General features: G+C 37.4%; 1 protein-coding gene across 1 annotated transcript in view; it reads right to left on the bottom strand.

Annotated features, from left to right (window-relative positions):
* Fbxl5 (F-box and leucine rich repeat protein 5) overlaps positions 1-17671 on the bottom strand; it is a 47920-nt gene that overhangs the window by 16313 nt on the left and 13936 nt on the right. The window contains exons 3-7 of the mRNA XM_004847258.3: positions 12395-12490; positions 10307-10493; positions 7785-7967; positions 5179-5304; positions 2160-2308 (exon numbers count right to left, since the gene is read on the bottom strand). Coding sequence (XP_004847315.1) covers positions 2160-2308; positions 5179-5304; positions 7785-7967; positions 10307-10493; positions 12395-12490 — 741 coding nt within the window. The remainder of the gene's footprint in view (positions 1-2159; positions 2309-5178; positions 5305-7784; positions 7968-10306; positions 10494-12394; positions 12491-17671) is intronic.

Consider the following 17671-nt stretch of genomic DNA (forward strand, 5'->3'; position numbering starts at 1 on the left):
GAAATAAAGTCTGTAAATAGAGAAGGGTGGAGGGGGTGAAGGGAGGGCTAGGAATGGGGAAAAAATAAGAACCAAGATGCATCATGTAAAGGTACAATTCCCAATGAGAAATGTAATTGTGTTGTATACCTAAAATGTACCAATAAAAGAATTTAACAACAACAACAAAAAAAGCCCCAGAACCCCGTATTCCAAAATGGCGGCAGCCTAAAAAAGTTGTTCCTCAAAATTAGTTCACGGGCACTCAACTCCTACAGCCAAATGGGGGAAAAAGCCTGGCTACTGTTCCAGCTGGTGGTAGACCCTGACCCTGCTCACATGGTAGGTACTAGTGTTAGGTCCATACAAAATACAACGGTTATGGGGTCAAAAAGTGTTTTCCACCCAGATTTCAAACAGTACATAAAGCTGCAAATACAAAGCCAAGGGTACAAGAGAGACCCCAAAAGTTTTTAAAAACCCAAAAATATAGGTCATCTAAAAAACTACAAATAGGGAACAGAGCTGGCCTAGGAGAAAAGCCATGAGAGCTACAACCACCGTCAATGGCACTGGGGCAGAGCCACCTAAGCCCTTTAGAGTTCACAACTTGCCACAGATTGCCAAAAATGCTACAAGTAAAACAGTAAGATTTAATGTTTGCCCGTCTAGCTTTTAATCTTGCTTTGTTCCCATTCCTGCTATCCCTGTTTATAACTTTAAAATAAAAATGTCTATCTTGTGCCATTAAATGTTGAAGGTGTTTAACATTCTTTTCATTTATACAGGGGCTTACAACTAAAAGTTTGCCTTAAATCTCAGAAGAGACTCTTTAGACTTGCCTATTCAGCAATGCTAAAACTGTTAAAACTCGGGCAACTCTTAGAGATAGACTAGATGCCTTTTGCATAAAGGGATGTATATAAGTCTTTGGGGGTCAGGGGCAGAATGTTATGACTTGTTTTTAGATGTCTCCTGAAAGCATCATGTGGTCATAGGTGGGGCTTTTCGGGAGGTAGCTGGGATCCACAGTGTGTGACACTGGAACTGATTTATGGTGCAATGCTAAGATCAATGGCACTGGGATTACAGGGTGAGGGCTGCCCATCCTAAGCAGCCTGGGTAAAATATAAGGGATAGAAAGAGCTGTGTTCGTTGCTGGCTTGCTTTTGCTGTCTTCTGCCTGCTATGAACTGTTTCTCCTCTGTGATCCCCCTCTGCCATGACACCCTGCCCTGGAGCCAGCCAACTAAAACCTCTACAAACTGTGACCTAAATAAACCTTTCTTCCTTTAACTTTGGGTATCAATATTATGTCTCAGCAATGAGAAAAGTAACTAAGACAAGTACACTGCAAATATACATTCTGGGCTCAAAACCCTGAGAACTTATTTTAATACTTATGAGGTTATACCCAGGGTGTCTAACCCCCACCCCACCCCCACCCCCACCCCCAGTACAGGGAATTAAACTCAGGGCCTTTAGACAAGCCATTTTTATTTTTCTTATTTTGAGACATGGTCTCGCTAAGTTGCTCAGGCTGGGCCTGAACTTGCAATCCTCTTACCTCAGCTTCCCAAGTACTAGGATTTCAAACACACACGAGCATGAGTGGCTTGAGACTGACATGTTTAAGAAGTATCCAATGACACACTGATGTAGGAAGTCACAAGACAAATTTTCACAGAACAGTTCTTAGGATGGTGCAGGGCTGAATCCCAGCACTCTGGGAGGCTGAGATAGGAAGATCACAAATTTGAGTACTGCCTGAAGCAATATGATTCACAAGACTCTACCTCAAAAATCTGAAGGAAAAAAAATTTTTTTCAGAAGAGCTATGGATGTAGCTCAGCTCTAAGGCCTTGGGTTCAACCCCCAGTACTGCAAAAACAAACAAAAAACAACAGTGATTTCATCTCACTTGCCTATCTTACCAACATCTGAATACAATATTTAACCTTTCCTACTTTTGGTTACCTCATCCATAACATGTAGGCAATGATATTCATGCAAAAATGACTTTCCTAAGAACTAAAATAATATGAGAGTCGGCAGTGTATGCCTAGTCAGGGGAAGGCACTTGATATATTTTTCCCTTAATTAAGCTCAGCAATAAACAAACCAAAGCTGTAACACTGCTATTTGTCTTAATTCCCAAGCTAGTGCTAATATGTACATACCATTTTGCTGGAAACTGCAGAGCTGTATGCCAATACTAAAGTTTTTACAGAAGTACCAACATATGGCAGAACATTATGAATTAAGCCATGGAGTAAACGTTTTTCCATTTGTGCAATGCTGATAGCAGTCAACTCCTCTGCAGACTCTTCTGTAAAATGAATTCGAAAGTCTAAGAATTTGATATACTAATTACAATTAGGCTACTTAAAGACTTGCCAATTGTTAATATGAAATATTTTGGGGCCAAGGATTTAGCTCAGTGGTTCTGGCACCTGCCTCAAAAGCACAAAGTCCCGAGTTTGATCCCCAGAACCAAAAAAAAAGGAAAAAAGAAATATTTTGTGCTGTCCCTAAAACCCCTTCATAAGCAATTCCAGTTTCAGGCAATAAAGTAAGTTTTGAAAAGAACTCTGAATACTTAAAGAATATTAACATTCTTTAAGAGAAAACAGAATGTGTACCAAAAGAAAAGACACACAGTCAAAAGTATAATCAGTTATTCTACTTAAATAAAACACAAAGCTGAACAGATCTGAAACTACACTCAGCCTGAACATAATGAATCAAGCAAAGGAAGGTATCTTAAAATCACTAAGAAGTTAAAAACAAGTGTGGCAGCCAGGCATGGTGGCTCACACCTATAATCCCAGGGAGGATGGAGCAAGAGAGTCGAAAGCCTGAGCCCAGCTTGAGCAATACACAGACACTGTCTCAAAATTTTTGAAAACAATTTTTAAAGGGCAGGGATAAAATTCAGCTTGGGTGTTTACAATGGGACGCACTACTGAAACAACCACCACACAAAAAAATTTTAATTTTAAAATGCCAGTTTTATATAAAGAAAAATACACTACATTAACAAGATGGAAGTGATTATTTTAAATCCTTTCTCAAGATCCTATTGTTATCCTGCTTATTACCTAAAGACCTAACTTGAATGTCTCCAAACAAAAGACAGTTTAACAGAAAAAAAGAAAATTGATTCAAAATAGAACAATGGACAAAAGGAATGTAAGTGAAAAAATAAGTTTAAACTAATGATTTCATGTCTATAGCTATTCTCTCAAATTCCTCCTTCACCAGGCATATATGTAAAATGTAGAGAAATAAAAATTACCTTAGTAAGCCATTTATTCACTACAATTTCATTCCCAACCCTTCTTCTGTTTCTGTGGCCCTCCCTATGTACATGTGTATTGCTTACTGTAAAATCTCTAAGAAAAAAAAAAAGTTTAACATGAGTAATCATCTCTGCATGAGTAGTAAAGACATCTAAACTGCACACAGCACTAAGGTAGATGGCAGATCCACAGTACAGTCTTGAGTCCACTCATCAGTGGAATAGATAACATTGTCTCACAAAGGCTCAATCTTTTTTTCCTAGGGCACTGAGCCTAGGCCCCTAGGTGCTAAGCAGTGCTCTACCACTACGCCACACCTCAGCCCTAACCCCAGTCTTTATAGCTTTGTTTTGTTTTGTTTTGTTTTGTTGAGACAGGGTCTTGCTATGTAGTTCAAGTTGGTCTTGAACTCACAGCGATCCTCTTGCCTCGATCCTCTTGCCTTGGCCTCCTGGATCCTGGTATGACAGGGGTGGGCCACTATGCCCGGCTACAGCTTTCAGTATGCAGAGAAAAGCTGGTCTTCAAGCACCGAGAAAAATACACTAAAGCCTTTATAATTCTTCTCATGGGTGGTATGAGTTAATTTTCAAGAGAGCATCAATTAAGTCTTTCCTAAGGTGACAGGACAAGTAAGCAAAGACCTCACCTCCTTTGGGTTTTCGCGTGAATCTCAAGAGAAACTAAACCACTTTTTTTTAATGGGAACTTCTTTTTTTCTTGGCACACTTTCCCTTTTTTCCACAACACTTGTCCACTTCCCTGTCCAAGTTTTCAGCTCAACAAGGCCAGTGTACTTTCTCCCATTCTGTTCACCCCTATATCCCTCATTCAGACAGTGCCCGCCGTGGGGAAGCACATCACCAAATCCAGGTGGGACACACCTCTTCCTTACCAAGCACCTTCCCAAACTAAACCCAATGTGACATCTTCATTTTATGTAAAGAAAATGATTCCACTGCTGAAATAATAATCTTCATACTTAAGTTCTTACTTTCCACATGTTTAGGTCTTTCACTGGAGCAGTTTAAGTAAAAAGTGTTATTCTAATCAGAAATTTCCTACAGTTTGTTTTAGTTAAGTAGAGGACTATATCATGTTAATTTTTTACTACTTCATTATCTTTTAGCAATTTTTATCTAGGATAGTATCTAAAATAGAACTTCTATCTTCCTCCACACTCCTAAACAGCATCCATATGCACCTCTATTACAGCACTTTTCATTATGTACCTTGAATTAAGAATTATGTACTCTAAATTATCCTCCACTTATGAGTTAAGGGTAGGAATACATTCTGATAAACCCTTGAACTTTCCCGTAGTGCATAACAAATGGCCACTCTACTTTTTACAACTCTTTCCCACTTATAAAGAATTTTCATATATGAAAAAATATTGGGAAGGGCTGCAGGGCTGGGTATTAAAAGTGCTCTGCCACTGAGCTACACCCCAACCCAGAATCTTGAAGTACGACACCCCTGTGAGGCAAATGTTACAACTTTATAAATTAATAAACACATTCAACAGCCTCATGGTTCCTTCCTCAGGAACACAGATGACTCAGTGAGGCTGATCAACTCATTCACTGAACTGGCTCTACAAAGCGGATTCTAAACAGTGAAGCTCCACAGTGAATACACTGTATTCTCAAATGGAAAACGGGCATCAGTTTCTCATTTTTTATTTTAATATGAAAACATGGGAAGTAATATGCACATTTAAACCACTTAGAATAAATTTTACATTTGCTTATTATTCCTTCAAATTTTAAAAAGTAGTAGGCTTAAAAATAAATCTCTTTGGAAAACACAAAAACATTCGAATGTTTACAGTGATCATTAAACATGTCAGTTAGTAAAACATCATGTAATAATTTTAATTTCGAGCATGGCTCACCAGATTCATCTCTGTCAGCATCTTCGTCCCACTCCTGAAAAGCACGACTCTCATCCTGCCTACTTTTCACCCACTCCTCATCAGGCTCAGTATCAAGTTCAGTGGCAGGACCACTATACCAGTCCCCTACTCAATGAATAAACAGAAAGAGTTATAAGGTAAGATTAGAACACCTACCATTACAAAAAAACCAATGTATTTACAATATCAACCTCAATACACAAAAGATATATTAGCCCCAGGCAATGGAACAACTATTTTTAGAAATACTTAATTGTGGTTTCAAAACAATTACACTTTAATAAGTGAAGGATTCAATTTCAAGTGTATTGAAAAAAACTGTGATTATGTGGCTTCAATTAACACAGTTAATCAACTAATCAATAATTGATATTTTCCCAACGTAAATCTTCCTCTCAAAAATTAACAGTTACAAAAATGTATAGTCTGCTATGTATCTACTCTCCATATGAAGTTTTTCCAGTTCACCTTTTACACAAATAAGCTTAATGGTTATAAACCCATTTCTAAGAAAAATAATTATCGATAGCTGTACATGTAATTTTTAAAAATCACTGAAAATAACCTAACCTTTTTCCCCTACTGTGGCTTCACAGTAGCTTCAGCAATAGCCCCATTATGCTGACAGCTAATAAACAAAACGAAGCATGACTTTCTACTCTGCAGTGAATCAGTCAACAATTCATAAGAATGTGAGAGAAGTCAAAGGGAAAGATTAAGGCAAAGAGAAAGGATAAATTTATAGATCCTAGAGACTACACTTCAACTAAATTACATGATCATGAAGTGAAGCAATGCAGAATTGATTTACTAACTTTTTAACATTATATCTAAGTCAGAGTTTCTCAACCCACATAACACTGACATTTTAGGGAAGGTAATTCACTGCTGTGGGGGGCTGACCTACGGACTGCAGGAAGATTAGCACAACCTTAACCTCTATCCACCGGACACCAGTATAACATCCAAAGATAGAAAAAGAAAAACGTCTCCAGGCATTTTAAATATCCCACGGAAGAGGGGAAAGCCACTCAAAACAAATATCATACGTAAACGATAAACATCTTTCGTTGGAATTTTTGTTTACATATATTAAAAATAGGAAAAAAAATTTAAGATTTGAGTGACTTCATAAAAGCACAGGACAATCACGTTTAATAACATGTAAAATCGTTTCATTATATATTTTTCTTAATTCTTGATTAGAAACACCTCAGCAGAAGTATTTGATGTATCCATATTTGGCTTTTTACTCAATATTTCATTATCCTATTAAAAATTAATCCATATAAAAATGCTAATTCTTATCATCTGAATTATATAAGTTAATTCCAATACTTCAAATAGCTTCACTCAAAAAACATTAAACATTGGCCCAGGGATTCAGCTCAGTGGTTCTGCCCTCTGCCTTGCAAGCACAAGGAGCCAAGTTCGATCCCGGTACAAAAAAAATAAATAAATAAAACATCTAACAACTTATTTTAAAAGTACTACAAGGCAGGATGGTGACATGTGCCTATGGTCCTAGCTGCACGGGACACTGAAGGAGGTGGGTAATGGGTTACAAGACAGTCTGGGCAACAGCATGAGATTCCCTGTCTCAAAAACAAACACACAAAAATTTGCTCCATATCACTGTAACAAACTGCTTTCAAAATTTATCATTTAAGCCAGAGAAAATTATATGAGATATACATATTTACATGCTAAAGTCATACAGTCACCCGTGAGAGAAATTTTTTAAATTCATATAAATTTTGAGTTAATACTCACCCAGAAGTGTTTTAATTCAGTTACAGAAAAATATATACCATATTCCTTGCATTTATCCCATGACTGCATTATATGTCCATGAAAAAAATTTTCTTTAATTGTTCATATGTGAAAGTAACTTACCACAATGAAATTAATATGAAACTGTGATTTAGAGAATGAGAATTACCAATCACAAAAAAACTATGTTAAAGAAAAAAAATACAGTTATTTTGAGCTACTAACAAAAGGGAGCCATAATGGTGCCTCATGCTTAAATTTCATGGAATTTATTCTGGGTTTTTTTTTGGTTTTTTTTTGGTACCGGGAATCGAACTCAGGACCTTGAGCTTGCAAGGCAGGCGCCAGAACCACTAAGCTAAATCCCTGGCCCTTATTCTGTATTTTTTAAATACTCAAACTAATTATGTAGAACAGTTCAGAAAATCTATTACATTTGCTTTTAAGTTTTTATTATGAAAAACTCCAAACACAGCCAAATGCTGAAAGAATTACTACAAGGAATCCCCATATGTTCATCACCTATCTTCAACAATTATCAGTATCTATCCAATTTTTTAAATTCTCTCCTCCAATTGTTCTTTCCTTATATTCTGAAGGTAATGGCAGACATCACATAATTCACATGGCTACTTCAGGACTGCTATCTTTTCTGAAATGTATACATCAAGAACAACATCTAACTATGAAATACTTTGACAATGCTCTCAGAATTTCCCTCCCCAGCCGTGCTTATCAATGGCTATGAATATTCATCTAAAAAAAAGATACTGACATACTTTTTACAAAAACTAAAAATCCCATTTACCTACCTCTGGCCCAATGAACAGGGTAAAGATGTTTCCAAAGGGATCCAGTTTTTGCCAGCTGAGACCATTTGGTGCTGACCTGACTGCACCGACATAATTCTTGAGGATTAAGGTAACTGAAAATTGACAGCATTACCTCAGGTGGAAGATGGGTTATACCTGTAGAGTGCTCTGACACTTCTGCTTCTGAAATAAGAAAAGAAAAACTTTAGTAGGAAAGGCTGTAAGAGCAAAAGCAGTAAGAAACTAAGAATCACATTTGTACAAGTAAAATACAGTGCCTGAAGTTAATTCCTTCCTGCTTGCAAGATGTGAAAAGGAAGTAACACTTATTAGCGATAACATGGGGATGTGGAGCTTGTTAAGAACCTGTAGACTTAAACTATCATGGCCCAGGTCATACTTCATCAGTGAGAGCTACAAAATGAACACAGAATTGACTTCCTCTTACAAAGACGTCACAGAAAAAACAATACTTACTTTGTAGCATAAGTAGCATCATTTGAAAAAGGAACCAAACAGGTTATACAGCTTTAAATCAACAATTGTAGAGTCAGCCAGATTACGAGATCTACAAGGCATTTTTAATGACACACAATCTCACATTTTCTATTCATACATTATGACTCCTGCCAGTACCTTGTGTTCCCTCTTCGATTTTCATATTTCATATAAAAAGTCTACGAAATCTGATTTCTTTAACCTATAGTTGCCTTAACTTTCTTCAATTATTTATGTGCCAGTTGAGACAATATAATGTAATTCTTTCTAATGCTGGTACACACTGATAAGGAATCTTCTACTAGAACCTATTGTAGGGTATGTCATTGGACACACAATTGGGTGTATCTATTATTTCAGCAGCAATTTTCTAAAAGAAAAATGAAAATGAAGTGTTACAATAAAGAATATAAAATACAAAAGATTTATCACTGAAGTACTAGGAAGAATTTGAATAATGTATATCTGATTTATCTTTACAATGTAACTTAAATCTAGAATTGCTAGAATCAACTTAATCTGCCACTTTTTAAATGTGAAATATCTTACACATAATGCAGCGATAATTTGCTTTGAAGGAGTGGGAAAATTAAATATAACCAGTGTGATGCTTTTAAACTTCACGTTATAATTACAACTAAACCAGACACAACAGGTCTTAGCTTGGTATCTAAGACACAAGCAGCGTCGCACAGTAAAGCTTACAAGTTTTATGAGTTTAATAATAGCTTAACTTAAAAGTCATTTTTGTTTCAACATGAATCTCACCTACTTTGCTAAATAAAATATGAGAAAATAACCAATTTTTAAAAACTGTAGACTATTTCAACAGGAATGACATTGCTATTGCACATCTAGAAGAAGCAAAAGGTTTTATTAGCTTGAGGATGCCAGCTGTTTTTTTATGGTATTTTAAAAGGTAAAGCTATAACGACAGGTGATGAGCACACGGGGATTCCTTACAGTAATTCTTTCAGCATTTGGCTATGTTTGGAGTTTTTCGTAAAAAAATAGACAAACTAAGGAGGAAGTAACCCATTAAGAAAAAAAAGGTAAGCATATATTATTTGCATTTCTTACTTATCTTCTCAAAGTAACTGCACATAAAAACACACTGCCTCTCCTACACTCCCGAGTATCACCAGATGTAAACTAAGAATGACAAGTAGGAAAGGATGGAAATAAACTACAGATGCTCCTTGACTGATAGCAGGGTTTCATCCCAATAAACCCATCATCAGGAGACATTATCCAAGGTGAAAACTCATTTAATATGCCTAAACCACTACACAACAGGGCTTAGCACCACTGTATGCTGTGGTGTTATTGGTTCTTTGCCCTCGTGCCCAAACGGCTGAGTGGAGCAGGAGCTCACTATACACTGCTGCCCAGCACTGTGGGCACATTACACAGCACACAGCTAGCCCAGGAAAGATGGAACTCAAAATGAGTTGTGGTATGGGGATGACTTTCATACAAAAAACTGTAAGCTGAACCACAGTAAGTCAGGAACTACAGCTTTGCAAATCAACGAAACATTGAAAGGAAAGATAAAAGTAGCCAGTATGACAAGTGGAGCTCGAAAGTCTGATGATACTGTAAACTTGCTCTGTATGATGTAGTTCTCAATAATTCTGACTGGGTCCAGTAATAATAATTATTAATATGTACATATAAACTTATTCAAGAAAGATTATATTACATATGGTCCAAGTACATAAGATGTTAAATTATTATAAATACTAAATTTTAAAATAGAATCTACTATCTTCAATTACACGTTTCTTTAGTTTTTTGAGACAGAGTCTCTCTTTACAGTTCAGGCTGGCCTTGAACTCAAGGAGATTTTCCTGCCTCAGCCACCTGGGATCAGAGGCATAGGCCATCATGCTCAGCTCTTCAATTAATTTATAAGTGCAAATAAATAGCTTTTAATTGACTTAAATTATTCCTCAAAAAAAATCTACAAATCATAACAATGTCACTGGTCCTGAACTAATAAATTCTCTAATAGAGACTCTCACCTGTATCTGATTTTTCATCCACAGAATATTTGAAAAACTTCTGTCGTTCTTCAGCTTGATTCCATAGGCTAAGACCTCTAAGGAGTTCTGCAGTATCCTTCTGAGAACAATGTTGTGCAATCACTTTCTTTTTAATATCCTTAAGCTCTTCATAGGTAAAATATTCCATTAACATGGGCTGGAAAACCTATATTAAACAAGATATTCCAAGGAAAGATGCTTAGTCTTGTTCTACTCTATACACTTTAAATTGTTAACAGCTTAAGTGTAGTATAATGACCAAATATATCAAAGAGATACAGAGTTCAGTTATTACCATTAAGTTTATCCAAAAAGGCAAAGAATATGGCCCTGAAAAATCCTTTTATGGTTTCTCCAGGTAGGAAGTCAGGCCCTGAAAATTTTAAAGCATTCAGGGACAAGAAAATTTTCCTAAACAAACCTTGTAATACAGGGCCTCTACTTTAAGTGAGAAAGATACCCAGTACACTAGAAATATAAAGTCACATTTCTTCTGGGATATGGAACTATTCATTACTGTTTCTAAACTTTGGAGATGTGTCCACAAATCGGTATTTTAGTACACTGGGTGCTATGAGAATGATCCATGGAGATTTCTTCAAAAGCACTTGCAAAAACAGGTGCTTAGTCCCAACCTCTAATTTATAAGTTTTAGGGTGGAACCATAGTTTTTGTTGTTGCTGTTTTTTCATAGATAATTGGGGTGTGCATCACAGGTTAAAAAAACATTGCTCTGAGAGAGATGCAGTGGTGCACACCTGTAATCCCAGCTACTTGGGAGGCTGAGGTGGGAGAACCGCACGTTCAAAGCCAGTGTTGGCAACGTTAACAAGAACCCACACCTCAGTAAAACAAACAAAAACCAGTAAGAAGCAATACTGCTGCAGTACCTCAATGATTTCAGTGGTGACTGCACGCTCTGTACTACAGTAAGCTGGGGAGCCTTGAAAGACAACCATGTCAATTCATCCCATCTGACTGACGTGGGCTGGTAAGGGCTTACATATGTGTTTATGTTTGGAACCCAGAGCCTTCACACTCAGCTACAGCCCTAGCCCCTTTTCTATTTTATTGCGAGATAGGGTTTTGCAAAGTCAGTAAGTTTTCCAGGCGAGGCTCAAACTTGTGATCTTCCTGGCTCAGCAACCCTAAGTGCTGGGATTACAGGCCTGCACCTGTATATTTTTTTTAATTACTAATTTGATCGTAAGGTGAAACCATAGTTGAGAATCACTACACAAACAGCTAAAAAAGTAACCAATTCCTCACAAAATACTTTATATCTTACCTTGATATTCATCCCATAGTAGAGAAAGAGGAAATGTTTCTCTCATTCATTCGATGATATCCTAATACATATACATTTGGCAGAAGACTGATAAATTTAAAACTACAATCTGATTCCTAAACTCTACTACTGAAAAATACATTTAAAATTCTTTAAATTTAGCATGCTAAATTTAAATACATATACTGTATTTAAAAATTTAAGCCAGGGGTAGTAGTGCATACCTGTAACCCCAGCATTCAGGAGGCTGAGGTAGGAGGATCTCCGGCCACGAGTTCAAGGCCAGCCTGAACTACATAGCAAGACTCTGTCTCAAAAAAAAACCCAAACAAGGGCCAGGGATTTAGCTCGGTGGTTCCACCGCCTGCCTCGCAAACACAAGGTCCGGAGTTCGATCCCTGGTACCAAAAAAAAAAAAAAACAAACACTCCCCAAACAAAACAAAATAAAAATTTATATAATCCTCAATAGATTCTGAAAAAATATTAGGGGACATAAAAGGTTATTAATATTTAGCTCAGTGCAACCTACACATGAAAATACACATTTCTGAGTAAATGAAACCAGATTATTCATTCACTAAAAGCAGCAACCTTTCTGAGAAAATAAATCAAATACCATTTTTTTCCTTGGGGCTTGTCTTCAGTTACCAAAAGAAACCGATGGCTTTTCTCCATCAACTGGATTGATCATCTTGTGCATTATTTTGAAAAACCAAAGCAAAATGGTACTGTAAAAATTGTATAAATCCAAATCACAATGGGAAAAATTGTGCTTACCTCTTCTTCCTCCTTCATATGTGGAAGAAAATCTCTTGTAAAAGCCTCCAATCTCTCTTTCAGCTGTTTTGCATAATTTAACTGCTCATACTCATTCTGGAAACAAAAAAATCATGTATTACTTATAAAAGTTTTGCTTCATTATTTATATTATGCCTGGTTCCTAGGAAGAAAGTTTTAAAGCTTGACAGGAAACTTTCAGGAAAAAAAAAAGACTAACAACAAAAATGGTCTCTGTACAAAAGCTGTCCTTAGAGGATTAAACACGGCAGAGTACAGACCAACAGCAGAATTCAGCTTTTCCACAACCTGGAACTGAAACACTTGGAAAACAACAACCTGGCAAAGAGGAAATAAAGGAGATCTCCAGGAATCAGGAGGGAGCCGACAGGAAAACTAAACTTCAGAGAAGCTGGAGAAACACAGCACAACATGGAGAAAAGAACAAAGAAGTGTGGAAAGCTCCGCCAGACCCCCAGGGAAGATCAGTCCCCAATGACACAAGGTTAGCCAAGAAGCCACAGATCTGGCTGGCAGAGGTAGACAAGAAAAGCCCATGACTACTGGAAACTGCAGAAAGTGTGGGGCTTTACTTTCCAAGTAATTCCTGCCAGGTGTGGTAGTACATGCCTGTAATCCCCGCACTCGGGAAGGCTGAGGCAGGAGGATCACAGTTCGTTCAAGGCCAGCGTGAATTGTGCAATGAGACCCTGTCTCAAAGAAGAAAAAAGTAATTCCTTCTCCAAGCAGACTAGAGTTGGAGAAGAAATCCAGAGCAGCACCCAGCATATTTGAGAGGGTTCAATCAGGTGCCATTTTGGGAAGGAGTTCATTATTTAGCATGAACTACAGAACAACTCTACTTTAGGGTTTCTGGTGTCACTTACCACAATGATTTGAATGGGAAAAGGCCACAAGAGACAGTTGCGGAGAGGGTACGGGCTAGACACAGACACCAATGGAACTTTAAGCTCAAACTGGCAAGTACATGAAGACCCACACCAGAGGTCAGAAGCCAGGCCAGGTATGGGTGGCTTTCAGAGAGACCTGGGTCTGAAAGCAGTGGCATTAGGTATAGCAGTCAGCTTGAAGCCCTGCCCTGCTGCCTACATCCAGCACAGAACTCACTGATCTATTATGTGCTTTCCCCATCTGCCAACGTGAGCATGTACTTTGGCTTGATGGTTGCCACAGCCTGAAATATATGGACAGAGGGACTACGGCAGCAAGGGGGCACCTCATAAACCCACAGGTGTAAGGCTAGGCAGAGAAAACTGTGACGGCGAAACACAAAGGGGAGCAGAAAATAAAGGTGCTGGACTAACTACAGCCTTAAGGTCGACATCACTGACTGCCCATACCCAGTGGGAAAGGTGGGGCAGGATTCAGAATTCACACACAAAATCACTAGTGTGGAAAAAAAATAGGTCACGGGCCAGGGACTTAGCTCAGTGGTGCCACCACCTGCCTCACAGGCACAAGGTCCTGAGTTCGATCCCCGGTAGTAAAAAAAAAAAAATAGGTCATAGCACTCACTCAGCATCCCTCCCCGTTATCTACTGGATTCCAATACTATAGACCCCGGAAAGAAAGCACTCCTTCAAAAACATGCAGAATTTTTTTTTTTTTTAGACTGTTCTGTTTTTTCCTCTTGGAATTTCAGGATATAGTTTTTGGCTTTCTTGTTTTTTCCCCTTTTTTTCTTTTTTCATTTTTAATTTTACTGTTTTTTTCTTTTTTCTTCTTTTTCTTCTTTACTGATACTTTTATCCAATTCTATTGATTTTCTTTTATGCTTAATAGAATCTTTTATCTTACTTTTCTCACCTCATCTTCCTCTTCATTTTTCAAACTTCTTGCATTCTCCCATTCCCCACTCCCTTTACTAGTATAACCATTAAGCATTATTAATAGTTAGATATCTAAATGCAAGGTTGGTTCAATATTCCTAAATCAGTAAACATAATATATCACATAGAAACAAGGACAAAAATCACATGATCATCTCAACTGTCACAGAAAAAGCCTTTGACAAAATCCAACATCCTTCCATGAGAAAAACACTGAAGAAAACAGGTACAAAAGGACCTTATCTTTATCCAATAAAAGCCATTTATGACAAATCTACCACCAACATATTAAATGGGGAAAAATTGAACACTTTCCCTCTAAAATCAGGAAGACAAGGATATCCAACTCCTGTTTAACATTGTACTTAAAATATTAGCAAGAGCAATTAGGCAAGAAAAACAAACAAAAGGGCTATATACAGGAAAGGAAGAAGTCAAATTAACATTATTTTCAGATAATATGATCTTCCACATAGAAGAACTCCCCCCCAAAAAAATCCACCAAAATACTCTCAGAACAAATTCAATAGTAATGTAGTAAATACAAAATCAACACACAAAAATCAATAGCATTCCTGTACACTAAGAACGAACTATGAAAGAAATTAGGAAAATAATACCATTCATAATAGCACCAAGAAAAACTAAATACTTAGGAATTAATCTGACAAAGAAAGTGAAAGGCCTCTACAACAAAAACTACAGTACGTTAAAAAAAAAGGAAATCAAAGACATCAGAAAATGGAAAGACAGCCCCTGTTCCTAGACAGGCAAAAGCAATACAGTCCAGGAGGCCATTTTTCCAAAACTGACATACAGATTTAATGCAATCCTAATAAAAATACCAACAACATTCTTCACAGAACTGGAGGAAGAAATGCTAAAATTCATATGGAAACAGAAGAGAACCAGAATGACAAAAGCAATCGTAGGCAACAAGATCGAAACAGGAGGCATTGCAATCCCAGATTTGAAATTAGAAAGCTACAGTGATAAAAAACAACATGGTACCGACACAAAAACAGACATGAGGATCAGTGGAACAGAACAGAGGATGAAGAAACAACCCCAAGCACATTCAACTATTTGCTCTTAGACAAAGGGGCCAAAAACATATACTGGAGAAAAGATAGCCTCTTTAATAAATGGTGCAAGAAAACTATCTACATGAAGCAGATTGACTGAATCTAGACCCGTATCTGTCACCATATGCTAAACTACAATCAAAATAGATCAAAGAACTCAATGTTAAAACTGAAGCAGTTAATCTACTTGAAGATAAAGTAGGTAAAACTCTTGAAGTCATAGGCATAGGCAAGGACTATGTAAACAGAACTCTAGGTGCACAGGAAATAGTACCAAGAATCAACAAATGAAGGGTCAGGGATGTAACCCAGTGGGACTGCCCCTGCCTGAAAAGCATAAGGTCCTGAGTTTGATCCCTGGTACAAAAAAAAAAAAAGAGCACAATAAAATCAACAAATGGGATCGTATTAAAAGGCTCTGCACAGCAAAAGAAACAACCAACAGAGTGAAAAGGAAAACTAGTGAATGCAAAAAATTTTGCCAGCTAGTTCTCAGAGGACTACTAACTAGAATATATGAAGAACTCAAAAACAATTAGACCCCCTAAATAAATGACCAATCAAAAAATGGGCAAGTAGGGCCGGTGATTTAGCTCAGTGGTTTTGCCACCTGCTGCACAAGCGCAAGGACCCAAGCTCGATCCCCGGTTCCAAAAAAAAAAAAAAAAAAGGGCAAGTGAAATGAATAGACATTTCTGAGAAGTAGTACAAATGGCCAATAAATACAAGAAGAAATGCTCAACACTGCTGGTCATTACAGAAATGCAAATTACAACTACACTGAAATTCCATCTTAACCTAGAAAGATGGCCATCATCAAGAAATCAAATAATAAGAATTGCTGGTAAGCCTGCAGGAGAAAAAACAAAAATCCTTCTACATTGCAGGTGGGAAAGTAAACTAATACAACCACTATGGAAATCAGAATGGAGATTCCTCAAAAGATTAAAACGAAAATTTCATTCAATCTAGCTATTCTCCTTCTAGGCATCTTCCCAAAAGAGTTAAAAGACATATTATGGTGATACATGAATACCTATGTTTATAACAGCACAATATATATTAGCTAAATCTTGGAAGTGACCCATATGTCTATCAACAGATAAGTGGATAAAGAAAATGTGGTATTTATAACAATGGAGTACTACTCTACCATAAAGAAAGATAAACTTGAGTCATTTATAAGAAAATGGATGTACCCTGAAACCATAATCTTAAATCACACACACAAGTTTAAATATCACACAGTATCTCTTATTTGAGAAACCCAAATTTTAAGTAGAGAATAAAATGAAAAATAGGAGGTAGACAATATAATCTTTCTCAGATGGGAAAAGGATCAAAAGATGGAGGAAGTGGAGAAGGAGGGGAGGGAAAAGGGATGAATAAAGGAATTAAGATGTGTTATGTACATGTACCAACTCCACACAAGGAATGTAAACATTATGTACTGCAAATATGTACTAAGAAAAATAAAAAATAAAAAATGCATTGAGCCGGGGATTTAGCTCAGTGGTACCATGCCTGCCTTGCAAGCACAAGGTCCTGAGTTAGATCCCCAGTACCAAAAAAAAAAAAAGCAATAATATTTACACTAAAAAAAAATTATTACAGTAGAAGACATACTGCCTCAGGCCGGGGATTTAGCTCAGTAGTTCCGCCACCTGCCTCACAAGCGCAAGGTCCTGAGTTCAATCCTTGGTACCAAAAAAAAAAAAAAAGAAGACATACTGCCATTAATTCACTTCAAAATACTCTCTCTTGTTTCCATCTTAGTCACTTTCCCATCACTGGATACAATACTTGACACCCAAAAGAGGCGCGGTTTATTTTCGCTCATGGTTTTTAGAGGATTCAGGCCACATTTGGCTGGCTCCAAGGCAAATAGGGCATAGTGAAAGAATATGGTACAGGAAAGCTATTTACATCCCGGAAGTGTGTGTGTGTGTGTGTGTGTGTGTGTGTGTGTGTGTGTGTGTGTGTGTCTGTCTGTGTGTTTGTGTGTGTGTGTGTACCCTTTCTGGTCACGCCCACAGTAACCAGACTCTTCCAACCAGACCCCACCTCCTAAAAGCACGTTGAGGTATGGCTTCATCAGTGGACTAATCGAGTGGTAAGTACAGTGCTCCATGATCTAATCACCTTCTAAGAGCACCACCTCTGAGACTTTTGGGGGACAATCTAAATCAGTGATGGTGAACCTTTCAGAACTTTCAACAATACAGCCTACTGCAGCATGTGTGCCATCAGTTTGCCACCACTGGTCTGAATCTACACATAATACACACTCATCTCATCACTCTTGCTATACCCTGAAGCAGTTCTTGAAGTCCATTTCCATG

Source organism: Heterocephalus glaber, unplaced genomic scaffold (assembly GCF_053883595.1).
Source record: "Heterocephalus glaber isolate CG9 unplaced genomic scaffold, H.glaber_assembly_v1.0 deba00001509, whole genome shotgun sequence".
Taxonomy (NCBI): Eukaryota; Metazoa; Chordata; class Mammalia; order Rodentia; family Bathyergidae; genus Heterocephalus; species Heterocephalus glaber.